At 34.7% G+C, this 27,331-nt stretch overlaps 1 protein-coding gene across 2 annotated transcripts in view; it reads left to right on the forward strand.

The window, feature by feature from the left end:
• ULK4 (unc-51 like kinase 4) overlaps positions 1 to 27,331 on the forward strand; it is a 250,325-nt gene that overhangs the window by 93,603 nt on the left and 129,391 nt on the right. For both annotated transcript variants that reach the window (XM_026081949.1, XM_026081950.1), the window contains 3 exons: positions 3,408 to 3,459; positions 3,559 to 3,703; positions 9,339 to 9,431. In XM_026081949.1, the coding sequence (XP_025937734.1) occupies positions 3,408 to 3,459; positions 3,559 to 3,703; positions 9,339 to 9,431 (290 nt within the window). The remainder of the gene's footprint in view (positions 1 to 3,407; positions 3,460 to 3,558; positions 3,704 to 9,338; positions 9,432 to 27,331) is intronic.

Raw genomic sequence — 27,331 nt, forward strand, 5'->3', positions numbered from 1 at the left:
GTGGTGCCGAGCGACAGGACGCGAGGCAACGGGCACAAATTGAAACACAGACACTTCCATCTGAACATAAGGAAATACTTTTTCACTGTGAGGGTGACAGAGCACTGGAACAGGCTGCCCAGAGAGGTTGTGGAGTCTCCTTCTCTGGAGATATTCAAACCCTGCCTGGAGGCGATCCTGTGCAACGTGCTCTAGGTGACCCTGCTTGAGCAGGGGGGTTGGACTAGATGATCTCCTGAGGTCCCTTCCAACCTCAGTGATTCTGTGATTCTCTGATTTATTAAAAATCTTTTTGTTTACTAAAGACAATACTATTATATTTTCCATTCATACATTGCAGTTTATTTCACCTCAGTAATCATTTGATTAGTTCATATCCTGTTTTCAAATTTGTTTACATATTAGTAAAAAACGAAAACAAACAACCCAAAAAACAATGACCCAGATGGCATGAAGAGAAAAAATAAGCTTTCAGAATTAGGAAATATCCATTTTAAAATTCATGTACAATTTTAATAGTTTCTTCTTTCTTGTACATGTGCGTTCTGCTATGCTCTTGCATCACCAATTATTTTTCCATAGGATTAGTGCTTCATTTAGTTGAGCTCTGCTCTGCTACCAAACTGACATGAGGGAAACACCTGTGATGGAGAATTCCATACTAAATAGTCTGTTTGCCAAAACTGAGAATTGTGTAGAAAAAAGGCAGAAAAAGCTACTAAAATTATTTAAGACATAAAGAATGTGCTTTACAATCAGAGCTTACATTTATTTAGCTCTAAAAAAGACTTATGAATAGCTTAACTACATTCTCTGATGTGGAAAGACTATTGTGAATAGCAGATGAAAGTGAAAAGCAGATCTTAATTTTGGAAATTGAAGTTGTGTCATACCATTGTATACTGCCATCTTAATCAGTGTCAATCTGAATTGATGCTGATGATAAGTGATTCTTCAGATTCTGAGTCCTTGCCTTGCTTCAGACAGTTACAAGCTCCTTTTTGCCTTGTTTCCATCTCGCAGGTTTAATTTACCATTTAAATGTGCCTCTTCATTTGACAAGTATTGCAATAGGTTGTACTGTTTTTTTGACTGAAACACTTTATGTACGTGCATTTTTTTAATCCTACCTCACAGGTTTGTTATGACTGATATACTACCATTTGTAAAGCAGTTTAGAAACCTCTACTGCGGAAGCTGTTGGAGTGCAATGCAGTTTTATTATTTATCCATATAAACTGAAAAGGCCATGAAATATTTCAGAATGAAGAAGTGTTGAGTAATGAATTGAATAATTCTGCATACTAAATGATATGCTCTGTTTAAATGCCTGGAAGAGTAGTAGTTTACTGCTAATCCCTAATTTATTTTAATCAGTTTAGAGCTGATTGCTCTCCTTCCATTCTCTCATTGCCCCCCAAAATATATATATGAAATATCTAAATTGATATTTAGCAGACAGTAAGAAATCCATATTTTGATTATATCCTTCTTGCTTCCTAATTTTTTATTTTATTTGTGACATGACCTTGAGTTGGAAAAAACTCTGAGGTGGTTCTGCTTAGACTTTTTCCTTTTAGCGAAGTCCCAAAGATGGCTAAAAAGGTTTCTAAACTCAAAAAGCAGATTTTACTAAAATATTAATTAGAGTGCTTTTTAAATAGAAAGAAAAGTGATTAGGTAATGACAAAATAGAAATGAAAAAGGGTTCACTTCCTGCTACCATGTCCTGAAATCTGGAAGCTTAGCCCCCTAAGCATGGTCAGTTTGCTCTCAATCCAGAGGATCTGCTCCTCTGTCTGATCCAGTCACTCTTTTTAGAGGACCATGGCATACCAACCCAATGCCAAACAAAACGGGTAGGCCTGTCACACTCATCTATAGAACAGCAAAATCTGTAGGTTAAGAACTTGCTCCTTGTATATATAGATAGTATATACTCCCTTACAGCACTTGTCAAATTCAGCTAAAATTAACGAAACAAGAGAAACAAAATACTATAAACTATTCCATTATCATAACGAATGTTTGACTACCTTCTTTTTTTCAAGAATTCTTTGTAATGCCATAACTGAAGCACAGCAAGGCAAGATTTCTTTCTGCAGTGAGTCCTAAATCAATTGCCTTCCCCATCCATACTCATACTTCTTCATGCTGATGTCATTTTGCACCACCTGCATCTGGATACTGTCTTCTCCATTCTCTTTGAAGATATCTCGAGTGTGGGATGTGTTTCTAAACCAGTCAGCAAGGAGAAAGGTTTTATCAGAAAATCTAGAATAACACAGTGTCAGTATTGCTTTGGAGGTGCGTACAATTATGTAAGAATACCTCCTGAAGGAACAGAATGATAGTAAAATGAGTGGAGAATCTGCAAGTGGAAGAACTATCACTTTGAAGAAAAAACATCTGTAAAGTAGGGGAGACTGCCTGTCCCGAAGTCTTCAGGAAGTGTTGCTCTTTATGTTTGGTCTAAAGCCTGTCCTAGACAAAAGATTGGTCCAAGTTATCAAAATAAATGGTTTGATATTATATTCAAATACAAAAATGCCATTTCAAATTTTTTATGTAATTATATTTTGTTTTTGTTTCTCCTCTGTACTCAGATCTCTAGAGTATGTCCTGTCTAAGTAAATTATATTTTATCAATGGCTTATGACTTGACAATTTATTCTCTTAGTAGAGAGAATACTTCTAATATGCTATTTTTGTAATATTAAATGCATAAAACTGAGTTAGATCCTGGTTTGCCCTAAGTTGACTTCAGATGGAACTAAGCTGATTACTGCTGTGGCAGATGATTAATCTGTAACTCAATACGCTCATGGTTAATAGAGGAGACTGGATATTCTGTTTTTGTAATTCAGATCTTCAGTCTATAAAATTTTAATGGAAGTCTGTGTACTACCAGAATGGCAGAAGCTAATGTTGCATCAAGACTCTCTACTAAGCTGAAGGATACTTCATTAGAGGTAGTAAGTCTTCCGTGATGTAGTTTGACTGTACGCAGGTTTGTTTGAGAAGGATGTTTCTTCCTAACCCTATTTGATGATTAGTTTATGGATTAGAACATGAAGATTAATAGATAGTCTAATACCTTTTTTCTTAATATCTTACCTCTGTAGTGAATTCTATATTTTAAATTAAAATTTACTCTTAATGAATTATACTGAAATTGCTAACCATTGTTTTTATTTAAGTACATTACTGTCTGTAACTTTATGACAGCTTACCAGATAAAATTGAACTTGGTGGCTTTATAAGTGTGATTATGGATGAATTTACATGATAGTCCTTAATCAAAGGGATGAACAATAGCAGTGGAATAGATATAATGATAATATATCTCAGTTTTATTTTTCCCCTGTGAATAATCTAGGCCAGATCTTTCTAATTCTCTGTTTTAGGTTGAAGACTATATCCTCCCACCATTAGTTTCCTTGGTCTGCAGTCAGAATGGTAAGTATATGGCCACATCAACTACAGTTTCCTTGAATTCCACATTTTGTTTTGATTAGACTTCAGTGTGGTCACATTCTTGGCACCTTTATTTTCAAGTGGAATGGAGACTCTTCAGCTTGCGGTTGCTCTCAGAAACCACATCGCTGCTTGTAAGCCACGAGGTCACGGCTGAGGAGAAAGAGGAGAGCCTCAACTCAAACAGCAAGCTTCTGTCTCTTATTAGAGATTCATTGCTGCCTCAGTAAGTATAATATTGCTGCTCTAATGGGGAATAACTTGATACTCAATCCATTTTGACAGCATATTTGTTTTAAATACCCTTTATTTTTAAATGGCAAAATGAAAAGAAAATAGTAATAAATAGCTGTCAGAGTTTGCTGCCCAACATCTCTTTCCTAGGTTTATTCAGTACTTGGTCATGTGTAACACAAATGCAACTTCTGTGAGATGCTTTTTTGCATCTTGGTGATACTGTGCCTCTGGAGGCTCTTGGAATGAAAGGAGTTTCCCCTAGATTTTGGGCTGTGTTTAGATACCTCCTCTTTGCTCAGTTAATAAAGTCAGAACATTCTAACAGCAACATTTTTTTTTTTCTCTATTTTGGATATTATGCCCTCCTGGAAGATGGTCTGAAATCATATGGAATGGCATACTAACTTTTAAAAAGGAGAAGTGCAGGATGGATTAATTCTCTATGAACCACCTAGGGGTTATTGTCTCTAAACTGCATTCCTTTGCCTGCTGCGCCAAGCAGCAGAAAATCCTATAGCAGAGTTGAGGAAGCTACAGCCTGTGGGCCAGATGTGACCTGGAACTTCATTTGTATGACTTATGGTCACATGAGGCCTGTCATTTCAAAACTACTTGCAGATGAGCATAAATGCTGCTCTATATTTTATGCATATGCATACTGTGAGCTGATGCCATGTATCAATAGAAGGAAAGAAAGCATAGACACAGCATGAGTGCAGTAAAGATGAGCCCTCATTTATCTTTTGCATTATTCAAGGATAATGTTACAGTGTGTTTTAATATGTGGTCCTCAAAAGTTAGTAACTGTAAATACTTAGCTGCTCTAAGTGAAGAAAATGTTCCCCACCCCTACATTAAGTAAATGGCAGAAGGGTGGAGGAGTGGATGTTGGCTTATTTTTGGGAAGGCACTGTGCTTCTGATCATGAGACTGTGTCTCTTGCCAGTTGCCTAATGTTCTTAAAATCTGAGGACCAAAATTCTGTCCATGCAAGATGTGTAATCTTAACTTTTCTCTTTGGGAGAGAATGGGGCAGAAAACTTAGACCTAGAGAGAAGCTTAGTTCCACACATTTCTTCACGCCATCTTTTCACTGGAAGACACAGAATATATTAATATGAATTAAAATTGAAACTGGAAATATGATTCAAAAAGAGAATATATGCATTATTAAAACCTATCAGGTACTTCTGTTCAGATAAAGGCAGACATTTGGAGTGAAGAGAGGTAAGTTCAGTCCTTGCTTTGAAACTTGATTAAGTGATTAACCCCTTGAAGATGTCTGTGTTATACAGTGTTTCTCACTGAACTGGTGGAGGGGTCATGCTAGCTCCAAACTAGAAGGCAAATAGCCAATGTGCTGCTCCAAGCTATTTAGCTTGAGTGAGTGGCAGGGCTTTTTGGTTCTGGACTATTATGATCCTACTTTGGGGACTTCAGCTGCTATCTTTGTGTGCAGTGCATTGTAAATATATAACAAAAGGGGCTTGCGGTGGCTCAGGATCTTGATACCTGTCTTGGTTTAAATATTTCCTGAGTCAATTCTTTTATCTCATCAGTAGAGATGATGATACTTGTATTTGAAAAGCACTTTGAAACTATCTCAAGTAAAGAAATACTAAAGTTTATGATAACTGGAATATATTGGAGCTTGGTATAAACAGATTTTTTCTCTAACTTAGGAGCACAGGGAAAGAGTATGTAAATCTTCTGGCGACTTAGAAAGAGTTAACTCGTGTCAGAGCATTTAATACATTACTTGAACCTGCAGGCTGAGCCAACTCTTCATAAATATGCTCAGCTGTGGGGAGTAGCTAATCAATGAAAGAAGGCACAGATGAAACAAAAAGCAGAAGAGGGATTCAGGATTTTCTGCAAAGAGAATTCAGAGAAAAGACCAAAAAAGAAAAGTCAGAAGTTCACTTCTGAGTCAAAACTTTCAAAGCTCGGTTTTGAGAAACCTTGAAAAGAAACTAAGAAAAGACTGGAACAGTTTCTTTGGGTGTCAAAAAAGACAGGGAAGGTAAGGTTGGTGTCTCCCCCCCCCCCCCAGCAGTGTTCCTGATGTGGATCAGAAAGTATTGATGGGAGATAGGAATGAGTTCTTATATACTCTCTACAGTTCTCAAAACAGGCTTTATCTGAATGCAAAGGGGGCTGGCCTAAACCTAGATAGAAAGGAAGTCTTAGGACTCCATGTAGCCTACTGTTAAATATAACATAAAGCACTATCCCAAGAAGTCAGAATTACCACAAACTCTGAGGTAGAAGGTAAAGAGACAAAGCAGCCCATATTTGGAGACTGAAGAAGTATTTGTTATTTAGTCTTTTGTTGCTGGACAAAGGATGAGACAGAATATGATGCAGCTTGCATTGCAAGAGGAGAGGAGGGATGAAATGGCTGTTTGTGGGCAATCTGTATAGCAAAACAGGTGTTTCAAACCCTTTTAATCCTGCTCTTTAAGAAAGCAGGGTTGTTGAGTATGGAAGAGAGGGGTATCTGGGTGTAATACATGATCTATTTAAGGAAGATTCTAACTGAACTCATTTGTGTATATATTTCATACCTATAAATATATTCCTCAAGTTGATTTGTTTAAATATGAAACTGACTCAGGAAATAAAATTTTGGTCGCTGTGCCTGAAATGTAAATGGGCCTCTCCTTGAGATAAATGCAGCAAAAAAAGTAGTTACTGCTTTTTTCTCATCTTCTGCATCATTTACAAAAGTATTTAATTCCATTAAATAACTTTGTATTTGTAGATCAGAAAGTTAAATTTCTCACAGGGTTTTGATTGAATGAAATAACATCATTTCATTTCACTTCACTGAAAGATTGTTTTCCTGAGCATTTGGTAATCAAAATAAAACTTTCAGCTCTAGAAAATGAATATGATGCAAATATTTTCTATACAGATTGAACTATACAGATTTTTTTATCAGATTTTTTTCATCAGAAATTCAAGCATCAGCTCTCTTTTCTTTTTTTATTAATTTCTCAAATGGAAAAAAAATCTCGTTTACACATGCTTCTCCTTTTGCTAGTTCTGGCTCAAATTTTAAGTGATGAAATATAATTAGGAGTATTACATAGTTTGTCCTTACTAGACTGCTAAGCCAGTGCTGCAAGAACAAAATCATGGATACTTCAGAAAGTTATAGATAAAATGTTTAGTCTTTTTTAACTGCTTAAGAGAATTCCTATCCCAAAATCTTTAGGTCCTCTCATGATTGTCACTTATAGAAAAGATTGACAAAAATAACTCCTTGCAGTGTAGTACCTGGAGTTTACTGAACTATTACTTCTTTCTCTAAAACTGTTGATACTAAATCAGTTTGCATTTTGAAGTGGCAGGAAAGTCGCTGGATAAACATGTTCATTTAGTAATGGCTGTCAAGCAAGGAATTTTTTCCCTTTGCAGAAGATTCATAGGTTCATAGCTCCTAATGGCCTTTATTCATGCATTGTGTTTATATTAATTGCTGTGAAAATAACATTCATTTTAGTAATTGGTGTTTTCTCATGTGGTATCTGGTTTGATAGATCACTGCATCTTTGCTTAGAAATACTTCTTACTAATATTTTTTGGGAAAAAATGGAGTTTTGGGTAAAAGGAAATAAAGTAAGAGTTTTTTATTGAACACAGGGGAACTATGATCCTAAGTGTTCAGAATATTAATAATCTCCCTCAGACATAATACACAGAGGGCTTAAAACTGTTTATAGTGGACCTCATTTAGGGAAGATGGTGATGTGCTTATAATAAAACAAGTATGTTGCCAAGTGCCATGTTTTTAACTTAGCATGGCCAAATCATTAAATATTAGGAATTACAATTTTGGAGAGGTAAATTCATGTCTTATGAGCTGATGACTTCTAACAGCTAAGTCATTTTAAAGAGCTTTGCTTGCTACAAAAGTTGTAGTTGTGGATTCTGCAGAAAATGTTTGTGAATAGTTCCATTATGTTTGGGAGGAATATGTATTGCTCACATGTAGGGCTTGCAGGATCAGGGCTAACAAATGTATTATATTTTCTCCTTTTATGAAGGAAGGGACTTCTTAATCACCAATGAGGAAAAACAGTTTTCCTTCAGGAATTGGAATATGTTATTTGTAAAGGAGAAACTTTAATCACTAAAGACGCAAAGCCAACACTTGAACCCTAATTGGTAAATAATTTAGATTCTCCAGTGTTTTAGTGGTTTGCATCTCTAGGACAGCACATTCAAGTGAACAAGTGATATGTTGCTCGTAGGCTGTGTGCTTGTGTGTGAATGTTAGTCTCTACAAAGGACCTCCTGTCGGCTACCTCAAGAATCCCCAGAGTTGTATGCTCTACCCTCCTGGTCTTAGCATTGTCCAGATCAGAGACTTTGCCAGAAAGCATCAAATCTGCTTTTGTACCTAGGTTTCCTTCCTGTGCAGACCAGAGTGCTGAGGTGTGGTGATGGGGGAAAGATGATGGTGAGGAGAGGGGATTTTCATCCCACTGAAGAGCTAGTACACAGTAGGGTACTTGTCAACACCCAGGTGGTGGAAAGTGATCCAGGTTCCCCAGGAATCCTCCGTAGGAAAGTCAAGATGCAAAGTAAATTCTTGGTGGTTTGCATGGGGTTCTTCCCCCGCCCCATCAGAATTCAAAAACCCCAAAACATGCTGTGGAAGCATTTTGGTGCACAAAATGTGATAGCCTACCACATTTTCCTCCAAATCATATTCTTCTTTTACAAAGCAAGGGATTTATGTTTCCAATTCTGTTACTTCCATCTGTTTAGAATAGCACTACTTGTAATCAAAAATGATATTTTGACAGGACTGAATGTCTTTTTTTTCTCCCCCCCCCATGCTTACCTCTTCTTTCTCTCTTCCATCATTTGTCCTCCAGGTATACTTTGATTTAAATAAATAAAATATAAACAGCCCTGTTTGTTGCTTGGGCATTATTTGAATGTTGGAAGCAACAGCAAGGTCCGTGTTGGTTTTCAGCAGCCTGTTTTCCCTTACCAAAATTTCAATGAGGTGAAAAATAATTTGGAATGTTTCAGAGATGTTTCTCTTGTAGTTGTATCTTAAACTCGCTCACTCTGAATAAATATTGATTTGAAGTATTTTTGTACTGTTTAGCTCCATATTACTTGGAGGATGGAATAATGCTGAATTTAAAAGCAATTTTTAAAAATTTGAAGTAAAATGTAAAACAGCGCAAGAATTTTATAAGTAAAATATTTAAATTGGAGAAAAGCACTATGTAAACAAAATACAGAGCTCAATTGCATAAGTCAGTTTACAGTCTTCTTGAGCTCCCACTCATCTTCTATCTAATATTATTTTAAGGCTTAGTAAATGAAACAGATTTTTTGTGTTTCTACATGCCTCTTAAACATGCATATGTATTACTGATGTGTCCTTTTATTAATATTACTTTTGAAGTTAATCTGATGCTGTTTTTTAAATACTATTTCTAAATAAGTCTTGTTTATTGCTTTGCACAGTTACAAACAACATTGTGTTTCCATTGTGGATAATAAGATGTTTGGAAATTATGTGTTTTTAGTATCATCAGCTTACTAACACTCATCTCTTGATTTTTTTCACTTTTTCCCCCCCCACCCCATTGCAGGTATGAGCACATTCTGATGGCTCCTGACCCAGTACCAGTGTATGCTCTGAAACTGTTAGTGGCCCTGACGAAGCAGAGCCCTGCTTCTGTGAGGTGATACAACCACACATTCTCTGTTGTTCAGTCTTCTTTTTGTTTCAGCTTAATTATTTTTCACTGGGAGTTAACAGTAACATAGATCTAAATGCTATTCAAACTGGTATGATAGTGAGGAGATTTAGCAAATGAAAATAGGGCTCATTTGCTTTGTAGAGTATTGTAGAACACACCCTCAGAACCTTTGTGCTATTTTTAGATGACCATAGTTATTTTATGATTTTATCTCTAATATTTCATTGGACTAACTCCATGTTAAGCATTTAACATTTTTTATATATTTTCAATGTTAATATTGAAACATTACTTAAACTGTTGTCCTATGAAGCATGTTTGTACTAGAATAAAGGTGATGTGTGTGTGTGTTAAGGGTTTAGAGCACTCAATTCACTTTAGAACTGTTCCATCTTTCCGCACATATGGCTAGCCTTTTAATGTGTATTTGAGTGTTTGGTATACAGTATGGTATACTCAGTATATTTAAAAAATATCTTTTTGATTTTAATGTCTCTTTTTTTATTGTTCCACGTAATAAATTCAGGATAACTGTAGTCATTGGTTAGGCTGTGGTGGACAAAAAAGTGACATAGAACTTAAACCACATTTGTTGGAGCTAATAGGGAAGCACATCTCACACACGTGTGCACACACAGCTATTCCTTTCCCCCGATCTGTGCCCAAGTCATACTGCTATAAAATGTAAGTGAAAATTGGGTGGTTCTTGCACTTACTGTTGTCTGTTGGTGTTTCTCATAGTGTTATAGCTAAGCAGTCACTGCATACCAGACTGTCTTGCTTTGATTGATCGAAATGAACACAGGATAGAAAACATGTCAACGGGGAAATTCAATTTGTTTCCCACTGTTTTTATAATAAAAAATGAGAACATGCTCTTTTCATCTTCTATAGTGCTACTGTGAGCAGTGCTTTCATATACTAAGTAGATTAAAAATGAACTAGAAAATTGAGTTGTTTGAGATTTTAGACAGTTTGAATACAGTAAGTGTAATACTTAATTGCATTTTTATTGAATACAATCTGTTTATGCTACTGCAGGATTATATGTATTAAGCAAACAGTATAATTTTCTTTTTTTAGAATAAATCTACTGAGATCCTAATTCTTTAAGAATGATGATGAAATCTTTCTGTAACTAGAGCACTGAATATTATGGTAGCACTCTTCCTCTGCCTAATGAATTCTCTTTAATTGAAGAATTGGGTGTGTTTGCCTGTGTGCTTAACGTAGCTAGATTGGGGATGCAGACTCATCCTCATAATCTGCTTACAGCAGACAGTAGTTTTTTTTCTTAACATTGTTGAAGAACAACTTTGGATAGCTATGAACTATCAGTAATTTTAAATACCAGTATATTCAGTACTGTTATCTAAGGATAGACTACTAGATTCCAGATATTAACACTTCTGTAATTGTCCTATTTCTAACATATCTTACTGGTCCTCTTCGTTTACTTTCACAAAAGAATTTGTTTGGCTAGATTTCTGAAGGAACAAAGTTTATGCAATTCTGCTGGTCTGTCATCTTCCTGGTCCTCTGGCTTCCCCACAATTTTTGAGGCACTGGCTAATTTCAACTAAATTTTGACAGATGGTTGAAAGGTGAACAATATCTTTCACAAAGGCTAGTGAACTGTTAGTTAAAGGAGGGAAACCAGATAAATACTCTAGTTAACATTAGATCGCACTTGATTCTGTTTTGGCTTGGCAACTAATTAATCAGTATACATGGAGCTCAGAATTGTTTGCAGCATGTGCTCTCTTTTGCCTCTCCAGTTGGGAACATGGAAAACGTCTTCAATTGTTATGATTGTCAGTAAACAAGTAACATTGGACACAAATCCTTTGGGTCCAGACTGCATTGGATTTGTTCCTCTATATGATCCTAGTGATGAGGTTCACTTCTCATTGGAGTCTCTGTGGCTTGTCCAGGTTTATTTCATCCATAGTGCCTGGCTTTCTAGGATGAACACTTTTTTTTCCCTGTGACTTGAATAGCTATAACAAAGGAAAAATGGTGGTAGTAAACAAATTGTAAAAAGACAAAATGGTTAAATTAATACTTACCTCATTGCTTACACATCTTTCAAAAATAGCACTCATTATTAACCTTATTTTGAAATAGTAAAGAATGAATGGGAGGAGGATGAGGGCTCCTGTGTTTTAGTTTGTACCAGATGGTAGCTTCTCAGACATGTCCAACTAATGCCTTCCTCTGCCTGCCTGTCTGTCTTTTCTTTAATCTTACCATTTTTCCTATTTGTCTCTTGCCTTTTGTTTTTATTCTTCCCATCTCCTCACATGCTTCCCAACAGAGATATTGGCATTTTGAGGAATTCTTACTTTAGAATTTGAAGAGAGACGTGTGCACTCTAAATCTTTAATCTTTGCTTTGTCTCATTTTTTCATGGCTGATTCCATAAAACAGCTAACTAGCTGTAATACCAGAGGAAAAACATTCAAATTTTTTCTGTTTTTTGATGCTTCTTTCTATTTTGTATTGCAGCTAATTTGTTCTATATGGCAGCAACACAGATATTCAAATATTATTATATTTTTAATGTCTTAGAAACTTATGATAAAATACTGCTAATGCACTATACATATTTTAAATGCCTCAAATATTTAACATTTTTTGAACATTAACATTTTTGGGGGGAAAAAAAACTTGCAATTTTTGCCTTTGGTCTACTGTTAGGACAGCTTTTAGTTTTCTGTGTTATGGGAGACATACCATTCTATTACTTTTCAGTTTAGCAGTGGAAAATTATAGTGATATCCCATTAACATGTTGCAGAACTGGGACTCACACAAATATAAGTTCCAGCCCATGTAAGATGGTAGCTGCACCTTTAATATGTTTCAGTGAGCACATTATATGTTCAGATGTCTGAATACTTAAGCATCCATAGGAGCAAAACCTTCTTTATGGGGAAGATGACTATTTTGTTGTTCAGTTTCTTCATAATGGATTACAGTACAAGTGTTTCCCTTAGGTACCTGTTTTTTACATCACAAAATAACTGCTGGCTGATACAGCCTTGTACAGCATTCACATATTGAGAAAATGGCAGGCATTGGAATGATGAACTTTGGAGGGAATTTGTCTATTCTATGCTTGACTCGAAGCTAGTAGTCCTGCTTTGAGTGCTACGTTATTCCGTCATAGTACTAAAAATATATTGCCCTGTTTTCTTTAAGAATTTTTAATATTTTACTGTAAGAAAAATTGCAGATCTTAAAGCAATGAGAGCATTAATAGCAGAGTTTACCTTCAGCTATTTTGACACCAATGATTTTTAAAAGACGAGATTGATATTAAGGAAAAGTACATATATAGATTTAAGTTAATGAATTTATTTCCGGACTATTGAAAATTTGCATTAGATTTTTTTTTCCTTTATTTCTTTTGATAGTTTGTACTTGTATAAGGAATTGTTGGAGGAACTGAACTCCTGAATTCAAACTGGGAACAAATGTTTGCAGAAGGGTGAGATCTGATTTAACTGTCTGAAGTCTGTATTCACCAAGGGCAGGATCATTAGGTACTTTGTCTTTTTTGTGTTTATGAATTAAACTTAATATATAGGATATATATACTGATTGAAAATCAGACTTAATCTGTGGAGTTTTTGTTGGTTCCTGCTTTGAGTCTTGTACATTGTTTTATTGTGATTTGTAATGATCCAATAGCTCCATTTTTCTAATGGTAAGAAGATGGTTATGTGAGTTTCTTACCTTCTATTTATATGGTGTATATGTATTAGCTCTTCTTAAATATGTTGACTATTACAGTACATTTTTAGCTGTGCTATTTCAGGAAACTGATGTTGGGCCATCTTTGGTGTATCATTCTTTGGCTCTTGGGACCATAGATAAGATTATGAAAGGCAGGTGTATGTTTTGTTGTATGCTTTTATATGAATATGCTTAATGTGTCTGTAGCTAGAAACGTATGGCGTTTGAAGATGTAGATATATCTGAAAGTGGAATAGGAGGCAGAAAACAAAATAGGAAGATGCTGAAGAGCAACAAAAAAGTCTGCTGCTTCTAAGTGCTGCAGATCTAGTACCTTTGAAGATGATAGATGGATCAACCACAGCAGACTGTCTTGACTAATTAAAGTAACTCTTTATCATGATATGTTTGGAATCACCCAAGAAAGGTCCAATTTTCAAACTTAAATTATGCTACTGTTCATACTGATGCATTATCTGTTAAAAGCCATTAAAGGCACGTTTTGGAGTCAGTGATGATAATGGGTTGATTCTCCTCTTATATATCATGATGTTTTGCATTAGGATTTGTTTACATTTCATTATATTATGAAGCAGTCTCTCTAACTTCCAGGCCCTTGACTTCAGGGGGACACCCCCACCACCTTCCCCTGAGTTTAACCTCTTTTTTCCTTAGGGTTGAATATGGTGCTTTTAACTGGTTTGTGTTGGTATGATTTTGGTAAAATTCATCTGTGAGCATTGTGTGTTGGTTTAAAATATATATACATACATACATATATAACATTACATTTGGGCATGCTGTACTTTCTTTGCCATTGTACTAGAGGGCTAGTGCTTTAGTGCTTTCTTTTCCCAGTGAATTGATTAATATGTGCTTATGTTAATTGCTTTAAATGTACTTTATATTGATCGTTAGTCACTTTATTTTCTAGTTTAAGGTTGCAGTGCTAACTTAGAGTTCTATTTGCTTCTAAACTAATTTTTTCTTTTTTTACTTTTTTTAAATGTTTTCTTGTTTCCTGTAGTGAATATGAATAAAATATTATCGAGTACTTCTGGTAATAAGCAAGCCTATAGGGCTTAGTTCAGCTGAATTCAGAATTAGAATTACATTTTAGATGTGTACACCATTAGTGAGAAAATCACAATATAGATGGATAGAGATAAATTGTAGGAAGATGACACAGGTTTTTTTAGAGCTTTTGGGCTTATTATGATTATACTAATTTCACAGCTATGAAAATTGAGCCATATAAGCCCTGGTTTTCTTGTAAGCGAAATAATGCTAATATAAAGCAGCAAAGAATTCATAAGATCTTTGTTGTAATTCCTATTATTTGGTATTAGAAATGCATGTGTGCTGTTTTATTGCATCACAGCAAGCAGGAAGACTTTAACATTTCAAGAGTCTGTTTCTGGGCAAGTTAAGTGTCAGCTAATACCACTGTTGTCGAGTTACACATCATTGTATTTCATATCAAACAGGGTGGTCAAAGTTCATTATTGCAAGTGAGTTCTCACAGTCTACTCATGTACTGACTGTAATGCTAATTACTGTTTTTAACCTAAAACACAACTCCTTCTTAGTGTTACATTTTATAATAGTTTCCCTTTAGTAAAGAAATTAGCTATTAACCTTATCCTGTTATTTCATTTCTTCTTGGGGTTGCTGATCAATTGCCGAACAACTAAGTATTAAAAAATGAAGCTATTTGCTGTTCTTACTATTGTTAAGTCAATTACTGAAAAATGTCGAACTGTAAGCTTCACATTTTGTCTTTTAAGGTAAAGCCTTAAACCAAAAGATGAAATATCATTCATTCTTGGTTGTTTTTACCTTCAGTGGTGAATTTTTGCGGTTGTGAATGTAAGAATTAAAAAATAAACTGACAATGAAGAAGGGTCAGCTGGTTAGGGTGCTACTGTTGGAGTTAGACTTCAGTGAACTCATTTATGCTGCAACCTTCTGTTTAGTAGGAGACAAATCTGTAGTGCTTCCAATCCAGTATATAGTATTCAACAGTAGGTGCCAAGAGAAGGCAGTAGGGAGAAGGTAAGTGATATTTTCCCTAGACTTTCTCAGCCTCCCATGAGTTGTACTTCAGAAGCTATATAAAGAAGACATGGTGCTTTTGTAGGTAATAGCAACTGAGGAATCATTTTCATGTAATTTATGTGGATTTGAAAGGATATTTGACAAATTGAGCCCCCAAAAATCCAAAGAAAACCCCTAAAGATGATTATTCTTTATATGCAGGTCACTTATGCTAAGGAATACCTATGAATACTGAAAGTTAATCTGGTATCTGCTAGCTTAATTTGATGCCTTTAAGTTCTTATTCTGGAAGAGATGGCAAACAATGAATTCTATTCATTATTTGCAAGCCACTTATTACTTCATAAATCTCTGCTGTATTTTCTTCCTTAGTTTTTCCAGTCTGAACAGTCTTAGCCTTTTTAGTCTTATCCTGTATGGAAGCTCTTCCTTTGATCAACCTTTTGGCCTTCTCTGTACTTTTTCCACTTGTACTATATAATTTATGAGATAGGGGTTTTGGACTAGAACTGACTGCAGTATTTAAGATGCTGGTGCACTATAGATTTATGCAATGACATAATAATGTCTTCTATTCTCTGTTTATTTTGAATGATTCATAATATTTGACTTGTTTTTTAACTGCTATTAAACATTGTTTTTACAGAACTGTCATTTATTACTCAGAGCTCTTTGTTCACTGAGGAATAACAGTTGAGTTCATTAGTACTTATAGAAAGTTAGGATTATTTTTTATTCAAGTTCTTCGCTTTACACTGAATTTCTCTTCTATTTTTCAGTCGCTTGATATCATTCAGTCCTTCTGTGACTCTTTGCATCTGGCCTTCATGTTCTTTACCCTAAATAACTTTGTATCTTCCGCAAACTTCACATAGTAATTCATCTCTTTTTCTGTCTCAGTTATGCACATGTTGAACATATCCCTGTGTGACAAAACATATCCCTGTGTGACTCCTCTGATCACCTTCCTCCACCATGACGATAGGCTATTATTACTGTTTGTTCCCAGTATTTTAACCTGTTATTTATTTATTTATTTATCTGCAATTTTTTTTTTTATCCTATGGAAGCTTATAATTTTCTTTTTTCTTTTTTTTTCTTTTTTATTCCATTATTGGAATAATATAAGATACCTTTTGGAAGCCCAAGAATATCTTATCAACCAGCTGTCCTTTGTCTGCTTCTCAAAAGATCCGTCATGGATTTGTGAGACTTTTCTTCCCTTTAAAATGAATTCCTTGGCTCTTGCTCTGTGCATGCCCACTAATTCTGTCCTTCAGAATAGATTTTACTCATTTGTCTGGTTTAGGATGTCTGTAGCACCCCAGATTTTTCCCTTGCCCCAATCTTTTCTTAAAAATTAATATTCTTTAACATCACATTTGCTGCCTTTCAAATCTCTGCTGTGAAAGCAGTTTTAGAGAAGTAGGTGCATACTGCAGTTAACAGTTCAGCTATTTTGTTCTTGAGTTCCTTTTGAACTCTTGGGTGAATGCCATCTGGTCCTGGTGATTTGTCACTGTTCGTTTTGTGATTTATTCCGTAACCTCCTTTCCTGACACCTCAATTTGAGGCAGATCATCTGATGCATTCCCTACAAAGAAAAGTGCTGCTTTTATAACCTCCCCAAGCTCATTTATGGTAAAAATTGATACAAATCTACTTGTTTTTCTATTGTGAACTTATAAATGGGGACTCTTATAGCACGACCAAGCCCTACAAACAAGATTTAAGTACTTAAAGAGAGATTTCTGCAGAATTTACATATTTGTATGTATTTGTTTATTTAAAAATAAATAAATATCATTAGGGCAGAGCTGGACTCAAAATCTCCCTTCATCTGATGATGAGCTAAAAAATTTGCTGACAAAGTCATTCTCCTCCTCTGTGGCCTAATAAATGTCTAATCCTTTCCTCTTCAGTAGGACAGCATCACAGAAAGAGTTTGGAGTGTATTCCTCTGTAGGGAGAACATAGCCTGCTGAGTAGCTAAATTTCCCTGAAGAAAGGAGGCTGGGGTTGAAGGAGAGCTTGGAACCTTTTGAGGAAAAGCAGGAGTTGAATGTGGATCTCTTTTACGTTTGGTAACCATTTTTTAATAAACACACCACCCTTAAAAAATAAAAAGTGACCATTGCATGAGACCATGAATCCTAAATGGGTGCTGATATCTAAATCTGGAGGAAAGGACCATTTTAAGCTTTCATATTGGCTAGATCAGCCAGATCCTTGCTCAGTGTTCTGATTATTATAAATCCTATTTTAGGCACTTATTCTCCACATATATCATACAAAGATTTAGACTTTTTTTTAAAATCCTCATGCAGATCCAACTCAAAAATGCTTCGTGTTCCCAACTAGTTTCTCAACATATAGTTTAAAGTAATATACATAGCTATGACTTTGAGACAGCAGGGCATTGAGAACTGTAAAGGAGAATAAATTAAATAGATTTTTGTATTAATAAGTTTGGGAACTTGATATTCTTCCCAGAAGATGGTGGTCATCCTAATTGCCAGGTATGACTGGCTTTAGGAAGTTCTCTGTATGTTTTTTTGTTTTGTTTTATTTAATGGAGGAAATTTTCAGAGGTCTGAAAGATAAACTTATTACTGTAATACTGGATGATGGAGCTCTACCTGCTTAGAATTTTATTAAATAAATATAGATAAGGTTATTTTGTAGCTATGTAATAATGTATTTAAAATAAATTTTAGAAGCTTCTAATTTTTAAAAAGCTTCATGTTTACCTAGATTTTTTTTTTTTTCTGCTCAGGACAGAATTATTCTTGTATCCTCTTTCTTTCAGAAACAGAAATTGAGGTTGTTTTTTTAGCAAGTTCCAAAACATGTTCCAGTCTCTTCCCTGGAGACTCTGCATAGAGTTGAATGTTGAATGGATGTACTTAATGGATATGTGTAACTTTAAGTCCACTTTCATGTCTTTTTTCTCCTTTACATATTCCTTTTTTTAAATGTCTAAGAAATGTTTGATGACGTGTGCCTCTATGAAGAAAAGGACTTGCTCTCTGGAAGGTTCCCAGCCTTCTGTGGTATAGCTCCTTCTAACTTCAACCATTCTTCAGATATTGTGACACCCTTTTGTTCTGTAGTGGAATGAAATCTCATAGGAATGGGAAAACAGTTGAAATTGATGTTTGTCAACTGACTGAAGAAGTGATCTGTGGTTTGTGAACTGGGACCTTTCTTTTTCTCTCACCCACTGTCTGCCATTTGCCCCAGATTATTTTTCACTATCAATGTGGAGGTTCTTTGTTTTGTTTTGATTTTTCCCCCCCCTTTGGTAAGATGGAATCCTATGAAATAAAGTATGACTTTAGATAGGACTTACAATTCTGTAGACTGTATTTTAAAACAGGGCCGAAACCATGCATTGTCCTTAATGCTGCTTTGTTGCTTTGTGTTCTGTCATGATCTGCAGGAAATGTAAAAAGAAAATTCAAATGAGTTACCTTGAAAGGCGTAAGGCCCACTTTACTTTTATTTAGTTCATTAAAAACATGGGTCTGTAATTTAGGGAGGGGTATGTTTGTTTTATGTTTACATCATACAGATCACCTTTCAAAACATGCGTGGGTTCAGAATCTCTCATTAACATTATCTAATAAAGCATTGGAACTCTGAGGAATAAAGTGATGGCTTTGCCGTCTCAGAAGTATTTCATGGTTACTGGTAGTGTGTTGATTCTGGCTGAAGTACTTTCTCATCCCTAATTCTTTCTTTTAGCATATTATATTTATTATCTCTCCTGATAGGAATAATACCCAAAGACCTTGGTTCACATTAAAGATTAATTGCCCACAAAGTTTCATTCTGATTAACTGTTCAAGCACTCATTCCTGCAATCCTTACTTGCACAAATAGTTCTGCTGATGTAAGTGGACCTAACTATAGAAGGGCATTCCACAAGAAATGGGTTGCTAAGCATGGTATTGTGTTTTTTGGATATATGTGTGTGTGTGTGTGTGTGTGTGTGTATATATATGTATATATATATTTTTTCCATGTATCAAGTTGGTTAAAATTGTTTCATTAATCATAATTTTAGGTTTAAAGAATTGCCTGACTGAGATTTGAACCCAAAATACATGCTTGACCTTAAAATTATAAGTGCAATTTTTTTTTTTTTTTAAGTTTAGGTGAAAAATCCAACATGTGGTTGAAATAACTTAAATTGCCTAACCTTCTTTTGGATAGATATGCTACTGGTTTATCCCAGACAATTTTATAAATCTAGGCTATGTATTTAATGTTAATGAAAAATCTAAAAATTAACTTTTGCAAATTTTCATGCATTCCTTGCTTAATATAATGTCAAAACGTGGCTGAACTGGAGAAAGGACTAACGTTGTGCTTTCTACTTCAAATCTGTCTTTCAAACTCAAGAAACATTAATTGATTTTTTTTTCTTATTTTCCAGTTGGATAAATAGCTCTTAAGTCTTTATCTTTCTTTCTAATACAACAAAAATATAGTTTTTCTTGATCTTCAAACAGTTGTTGCTTTGATTTAGTTGAAAAACTGTTAATATGCTGTTGGCCACAGATACTAGAGTTGCCAAATTATACCATCACAACCTGGTAAATACTTAAGAAAATCATGTTTTAAAACTGTGCTAAAACAAAATGTTTTAGGATCCCTAAAGTATCTAAGATTTACTAGACCTTCATCTGTTCCATTTGTGATAATTAGTGAACTTCATCCTTAACCCGAAGAATTTTATGAGCCATAAAAATTTTTAAAATCAGTTTTTAAAGATAACATGATTATAATGAAAAGCTTTTCAGTTGTCTAATTTCTGAACTTCAGATAATAGCATAGGTTTGTCAAAAAGTGAAATCATCACTTGAACATAATTGAAATTCACTGTATTTTAATTCATCTGACACTAAAAGTTTATGAAGAAATGTGTAAAATAATTTTTATAGATGTTCTAAGGAAATACTTTAAAAAACCTATTTCACCACGGAGGCTTGCATTTCTTTTCCACAGAGCTATTGTTTCTTAAGATATCCCTCTTAAGACCCCATTACTTTCCATTGTGATAACATGAACGTTGCTACTGCTGAGTTGTTTGGGAAAAAAAAAATTCATTGAGATAATGTATTTTCTCAAAACTAAAAAATATATATTTCAGTGAAATATGAAAAGACTGACTGTTGTTTTTGTTCTCTAAAGCCTAATGATTGGGGCACTTAACAGATCACCTTTAATCAAATTGATCAGGATGAAAATCAATCTCCAAAGTTAGCCTTTAGCAGAAGGCACAGTAGAATCACTGAAGTAAAATTTCACATTAGACTTAACACATCAGTACAGTCCTATTTTCCTGAAAATGTTTGTTTGTTTGTTGTTTTTTTTTGTTTGTTTGTTTTGTTTTTGCCCCAGAGTGGAATAAAACTAACCTTTAAATATATTAAACCAGTTTGAGCAGAATAAGCTTGGGTGTATTTTCAAAAGATTTACCTTAAATTCTGAAAATTGCCCCTGAATTGCCCCTGTTTTCTTTAGTAAATTCTGATTTTTAGTAAAAGCAGTGTAGATTTCAGAAGATAGTTTTGTTTGTTATACACAGTGAGAGGAAAAGTCTTTAAAATTTACAATGTGATCATGGAAAACCTGTGTCATCAAAATACAGTTGGTGTCCTCAGCTTATAGCATTAGTTTCTGTCATTTTGTGCAGGTTTGTGTGTGTGTGTGTGTGTGTGTATGTGTGTGTGTGCGTGTGTGTGTATATATATATATATATATACACACGCACACACACAGTATATATGTGTATTGTTTAGGCAAAATCAAGTCTGTTTTCAAAGCTAGGTAGAAGCATCTACTTACAGCTGTCAAGAGACCAGAAAGAAAATATGTAGTGGGAATCATTACATAAATTTTTCAAGCAAAACATCCTGCAGGACTTTGTACTCAAGGGAAAGAAATAAAATAATTTAAATCAGATGCTTTTAAGGAGCCGAATTTCTCATAATGTCATTTTAAAAGTGAAACAAAGATCTTACATTCAGTGTGGAAAGAAACAGGAAACCTATATAATTCCAGTTAGGCAGAGGTTTTATGTTGCTGCTGAATATGCAGAACACAGTTGCAGAGGCTGCAGCTTTGTCAGAGAGCTTTAAATGTGTTTATTCATGGCTCTAATCCTTATTGCCCCCCAAACTTTTGCTTGTGTTCATGCTGTTTTCTTGTTTTCTACCATGCTGTAGATATTTGGGTCTTATAATGCATACTCTTCACTTATAATTTTCTTTTCATTTAATTTAATTTTCATACCCTCTTGTATTTACTGTTTTACTGGCTGGGAATCAATTTGTTGACAGCACTAGGATTTTATATAAAAATGAGGCTTATTTTATTTTATGATTATTGGCTAGGTATTCTATACCACTTGCAAATAGGAGAGAGTAAAATTGTGGGACATGCTGAGAAACTGGCAAAACACAAGAACATCTGTTCTGATGGTAGGAAATAGGTGGGGTTTTTTTGGTTTTTTTTTTGAAAAAAACCTCTGATGTATTTCTTAATAAATGTAATTTGTGGACATTGAGCAATTTGTAAACTATGTTAGAGGCAATTTTCTTTTGGTGAGGTTGTCAAGTTCTTCCCAGTGTTAATGCAAAAACTTCTTTTTGTGGTTCAGACCTATCAAATGACAAATGTTCTTATACAAATGTGGATTTTCAAGCTGGAAGCAAAATAGAAATTAAATACAAACTCTGTTGTCCCTCAGTAAGCTTGCTGAGGCTGTTGGCAAAATGGCTGGGACTGTATTGACACCCTTCCGATGAATGTGCGCAGCAGGCAGCTTATGCTGGAACTGCAAGTAAACCCCTTGCATTTCACCATGTAATTATTGGAGATGATTAACAATTCAACTGCTGATACACGATAAGCAAAAAAATTTTGTGGATCAGTACATTTAGTGCAAATCTTTATATTTATTTCTTGCAAAATGTCATATACTTGTGGAAGAATTTAAAAATACTATCACTGAATATTGGTGATGTGGACCTCTTGCATACAGGTCTTTGGTTGCTATTTTGTCTTCCTTTTCTGCCTGCTACAAATAGTAGAATATTAAATGAAAACCTAATTATTCTCTATCCAACATAATTAGATTAATTTTCTGCCTACATAAAGGCCAAAACTCCTTTCTTCCCCCCCACCCCCTCTTTCCCCCCAGCGCCATTTGAAACACATACTAGAATTGCTGAGACAGCTTAGTAACGGGAATTGAAGAATAACTCCATTCAAGTAATAATTAAAACAATTTGGACCTCTAATGATAGGTTGATGGATCTTCTTCCTGATGATTTTTATGGTCGACACCATTGTGTCTTGGTTTATATTTCTTAAAATCATTGTCTTTGCCTTCGAACAGCTCCTGAAGGGCATGGTATGAAAGTGTAGCAGTAAGACAACTTTTTGAAGCTTTCCAGTTTGTCGGTGGATCTTTTATTATCTGGGATTTGCCAAGAGAAATTCCTCCTCCCACTCTCCCCTTTTCTCTCTGTCCCTCCCCCCCCGCCTCTGTCTCTGTGTGTGTCTCATTGCCAACAATGAGAATATTTAGTATTTTCTGTGTGGTCATTTTATACCAGTCATAAATTCTGCAAGGGACATGATCTTTAGACCAATTTTCTTAATGTACCAGTAGATATTGTCTATAGTCTTTAGTAAGCTTTCCTTTTGCTTTGTCCTCATACTTCACTCTGCTTATGGCCGAAGTAATGAAAACAAAATTGCATTGTTTTTTTCCTTAGTATTCAGGTTTTACTATTTTTTATCTCCTCCTATCTGGGATCAGTGTTATTTGAGAATAATGTTGGTGATTAGTTGGCCAGAACTGTTGCACAAGAAAAGGTGGCTTTAACATCTGGTAGAGTGAAATTGTGAAGAAGCTTCTTGTCATTTATCTGCAAACATTTACAAATCAGTTTCGTAACTTTACACTGTAAAATAATTCAGAATTTTGTTTATACATGTGTGTTTGAAGGAATTTTAGTTTTCTGTTTCCCACTAGGTTTGTATGAGGGAAAGTTTCATAATTCTAGCAGTGATTTTGGAGAACCAGAAAAATTTGTTTTCTAACAGCTAGGCAGACTCTCAAAAGCATCTCTTTATTGTTGCAAAAGAGAGTCCTAGTTTGTTGGGATAAGAGAAGGAACTGTGAGAGTCTAAGGTGAACTGAATGAATTGGTTTGCTTTCAATATAATCCTGTTGTTTGTTTTTAAAATTACATATCTGCTTTCTGATATGTTAGGAACATTCTACTTGTGTCAATTTGCCCACGTGACAGAAATATCTTACTCAGAACAGAATGAATTTTGTGGAATGATAGTCCACAAAATTCATATTTTGCCTTCTAGTAGTTTTTCTTTTCTGAAGCACATGGTCATAATGCTGGATATGGATTTTTTTTGTGTTCTGAACTTGAAAATTCATATGCATGAATTTACTTGCTGTGTCAGATTGAGTTGGAGGAGTTACTGGTTGACCACTTATCCCAATTTTCTATTATGCTACTGAAGTGGCATGAGGTCATGAGTTTGTTGCCCATTGGCACTTCAGCTTTAGTTCATGATTCCTAATTAGTCCAAATTCCTGTAGTATGTTATGTTAGAAAACTTCCTTGAGAATTATATTAATTTCAATATTAGAATTTTCATTGCATTTTGTGATAAGGTCCTTTTTTGACAAATTAAAACCCCTTTTTCTGTTTTACCATCTTAGATTCCATTTTAATACTGTGATGTAGTCTTCCAAGCTTCGTCTTTTCACTTGTCATATTTATGCTATTGAACAATACATAGCTTTACATGCTAAAATCTAAAATCTGGGTCGTAATACAAACAATATGTCCTGTCGAATTTCAAGCAGTGATACAGCTAGAGATTCACCACAAAATTATGGTTCTTGAATTGTTCCTGTTCTCTGCAAATTACATCTCAGATAATGTTCAAAAATAACTTTACTGGGTAAGCATCTGTTGTTTAGAATTCTGGCATTCTAACTGTGTGTTAATCCTCCAACCTTTACTCCAGTTTTTCAATTTGATAATAAAAACATTTGCACACTTGTGTCCTTTTTGTTTTGTTTTGTTTTTTAAGTGAAATATCCAGAACAAAAGTCCAGGTGCGAACAACAGACTTCAATGCAACATGATATAAAGAGCATGAATTCTGAAGTTGTTTGTGAGTCAGGGGTCAAAATCAAATTCTGTCTGTGTTCAACTTTTTTTTTTTTTTTTTTTTTGGTGAGATATATATTGTTTGTTGCACTGCTGAAGAGGTATTTATGGTGTATAATGAGATGTGAAAGATAGATTAACTGGTAGTCTGTACTCAAAATAGCATTCTGTGGCTTTCTTTTTTTATAAAAAAAGATATGATAATATGATTTTTGAAAATGAAGTGACTTAATGTCTTGGGAAATTAATTGCTCTGCCTTTTTGTGGTAGAAATTTGACATGTTTTCTTTGGCTAGGGACCACCTGCCACTGTAGGTACACGCGTGTAAATCATACCTATAAGGGAGGAAAATTGCAATGTGTCTTGTATTTGAGGATAAAACTTTTTAAAATGTTTAGTTGCAAAGATATCATCGCTAGACTTTTATTTAGAAAAATAAAGTAGTGGCATTATTAATTGTTTTGCAAGTGACACAAGATGGGAAGTTGTATTGATTGCACTGTATATATTTTCTAACTTTCTTTATTGCCCAGGTCAAACACATACAACTGAAATATCCCATCACGTTTTCAACAGACAAGGAATTCTGCATAGGGAACAGTGTGCAGGTATTCTTCAGGCCCAATAAGTAAGGAGTTAGTCTTATGCTGTCTCCCCAATACCGCCTTCATTAGTGTGCACCAGAATTATTCACGTGAGGAGTCAGTGCAATGCAGTATAAATTCACATTCTTATGTAAGATGCTGCCTTTTGCAGGCAAGTGCTGAGAAAAAGAGCTTAAACTTCAGACCAGAAGTCATGTTGTAAGGCCCTTAACCTCAGCAGGAAAAGTAGGTGCCTAAGATTTTTCAGAAATTTTGCCTGTAACGAAGGGCTTTGTTTTGTATTCTCTGTCCCTCACTAGGATTGCATCTCGCAAGAAGGCAATTTAAGATGTCTTAGGAAAATAGATCTTGCACATTTTTTGAAATGAAAAGCGGAGGCTTCCTCTCATTCTGAAAAATGTTAAATATTCAGATCATACTAATGTGAGTCTTATAAAAATCAGATGATCAGTTACTTTGAGTCACTGTTGATTGTTTGGATATAGATTTGAATGAGAAAAAAACACCCTGTGAGTACTTTGATATTTAGAATAATAATTTACTTGTATGATTATGTATATTTTCCAAGCATGTGATAGGACCTAAATTAATATCTTTAAAAAAATATACATGTCTATGGATTACAAAGGTCCTTTTATTTTAGAAAATGGCCATTCTATGAAATGCATTTAGTAGCTAAACTCCTCTTTCATCAGCTTTAAGACTTCTCCTTGTAAAACTCTAAATGTCAGGTAGCAATGGAGAATGTGATAATGTCGCTCTTTCTCTCTTGCATGCGTACACAAATTTGGGATAAATCAGGTTTAAAGCATTGTTACAGAAATGTCTTAATACATGCCTTGGTGTGACTTCATCCTTCAGCTAAGTAATATGCATAATTTTCTTTAAAGGCTGCAACTATTTCTTGCTTGAATCGTAAAGGTTTGCAGAGGACCTTTAAGGATGGCCATCTTGGCTATGGGTTTGTTAGCTTATCTCAGCAGAAAACATAGGTGACTTTGTGACTCTGTAACAAACAGGAAACAATTTAAACTGCTTACAGTTTTTGAAAACAATTGTGTTACTCTTTGCCACAAGAGTTTTTCGAAGTTTTGCCTAAACTAGGATTCCTTAGTTATTCTTGGTATTCTGTTGTACTTTACTGACAATTTGTTCTTGGATTAAATGCTGCTTACATAGCAAATAGGCAGCTTTTCTCGGTTTAAATAATTCCAGTATGCCTCAAGCATAAGAAGTTTATGCTGGCAAAACTGAGTTTTGTCAACATGATTGCTACTATATTAGTTGCTTTTTGGTGGAATCTGTGGTGTTCAGAATAATATTTTTTACATCTGGGATTGATATACCTACTTAGCAAATTCTGTATTATGGGCATGGTCTAAGCTTTTTAATTAAACTGGTAGATTTGGCCATGGAAAATGACCTTCTTGTAGAGAAGATTTTCAAGTAGCACTAAACTATCATAACAACTCTTCTTCCTGTCTGCTGTCCTGGGACTCTCTTATGACCTGACTGGGTCCATGTTGCCATAAAAGTCTGCTTGGGTGTTGGCAGGTGGCTTGGAGAATATCAGCTTCAAGTTACCCTAACCTATACAGGGAACTTGCTGGGGCTTCCCTGGCAGGAGGGTATTCTTTTCTTCAACTTCATTAGAACCAAAATTTGTTCTTAAATTCAGAGTTCTTGGGCATAATACTTTTATAATACTTTCCTCTTTCAGAATATGTTATATTGTTAGGTGTAACTTTTTTTTTACGCATTTAAGTATGTAAGAAAAATTGACCGTATTTGGCTGAACAATGCTATTACATAGCTACATTAAGCATGTTCATATAGGTGCATACAATTACATTGTTATGTTTTGAAACGGTTAGTGGATGCATTTTACTTGTTTCTAGTGCATTTCCCAGTGCTGTCCATCCTAATAAATCTTCTTATGCTAGAAACAAAAACAAAGAAAACCTTTGTATAGATTCCACATGGTCAACATTATTATATTTCAGTGAATGCAGTGAGTAGAGAAATAGCAAAATAATATGAAATAAGAAAGCATTTATATTAAATGCACATATGCCTTGTAAATAATTCTCAGTTCTTCATAAGTGTGGCTGTTCTATTGAAAAGAATCTTTCATTCTTTATTACTTTATTATGCTTCTTTTGCATAGGATTTTTTAGCAAGTATGATTAATTAGGGTTCTGATAGAGTATGTGATCATATAATTCAGTTTGTCGTCATAGTGTGTGACATGCACTTT

This window comes from Apteryx rowi, unplaced genomic scaffold, assembly GCF_003343035.1.
Source record: "Apteryx rowi isolate R43461 unplaced genomic scaffold, aptRow1 scaffold_562, whole genome shotgun sequence".
Taxonomy (NCBI): domain Eukaryota; kingdom Metazoa; phylum Chordata; class Aves; order Apterygiformes; family Apterygidae; genus Apteryx; species Apteryx rowi.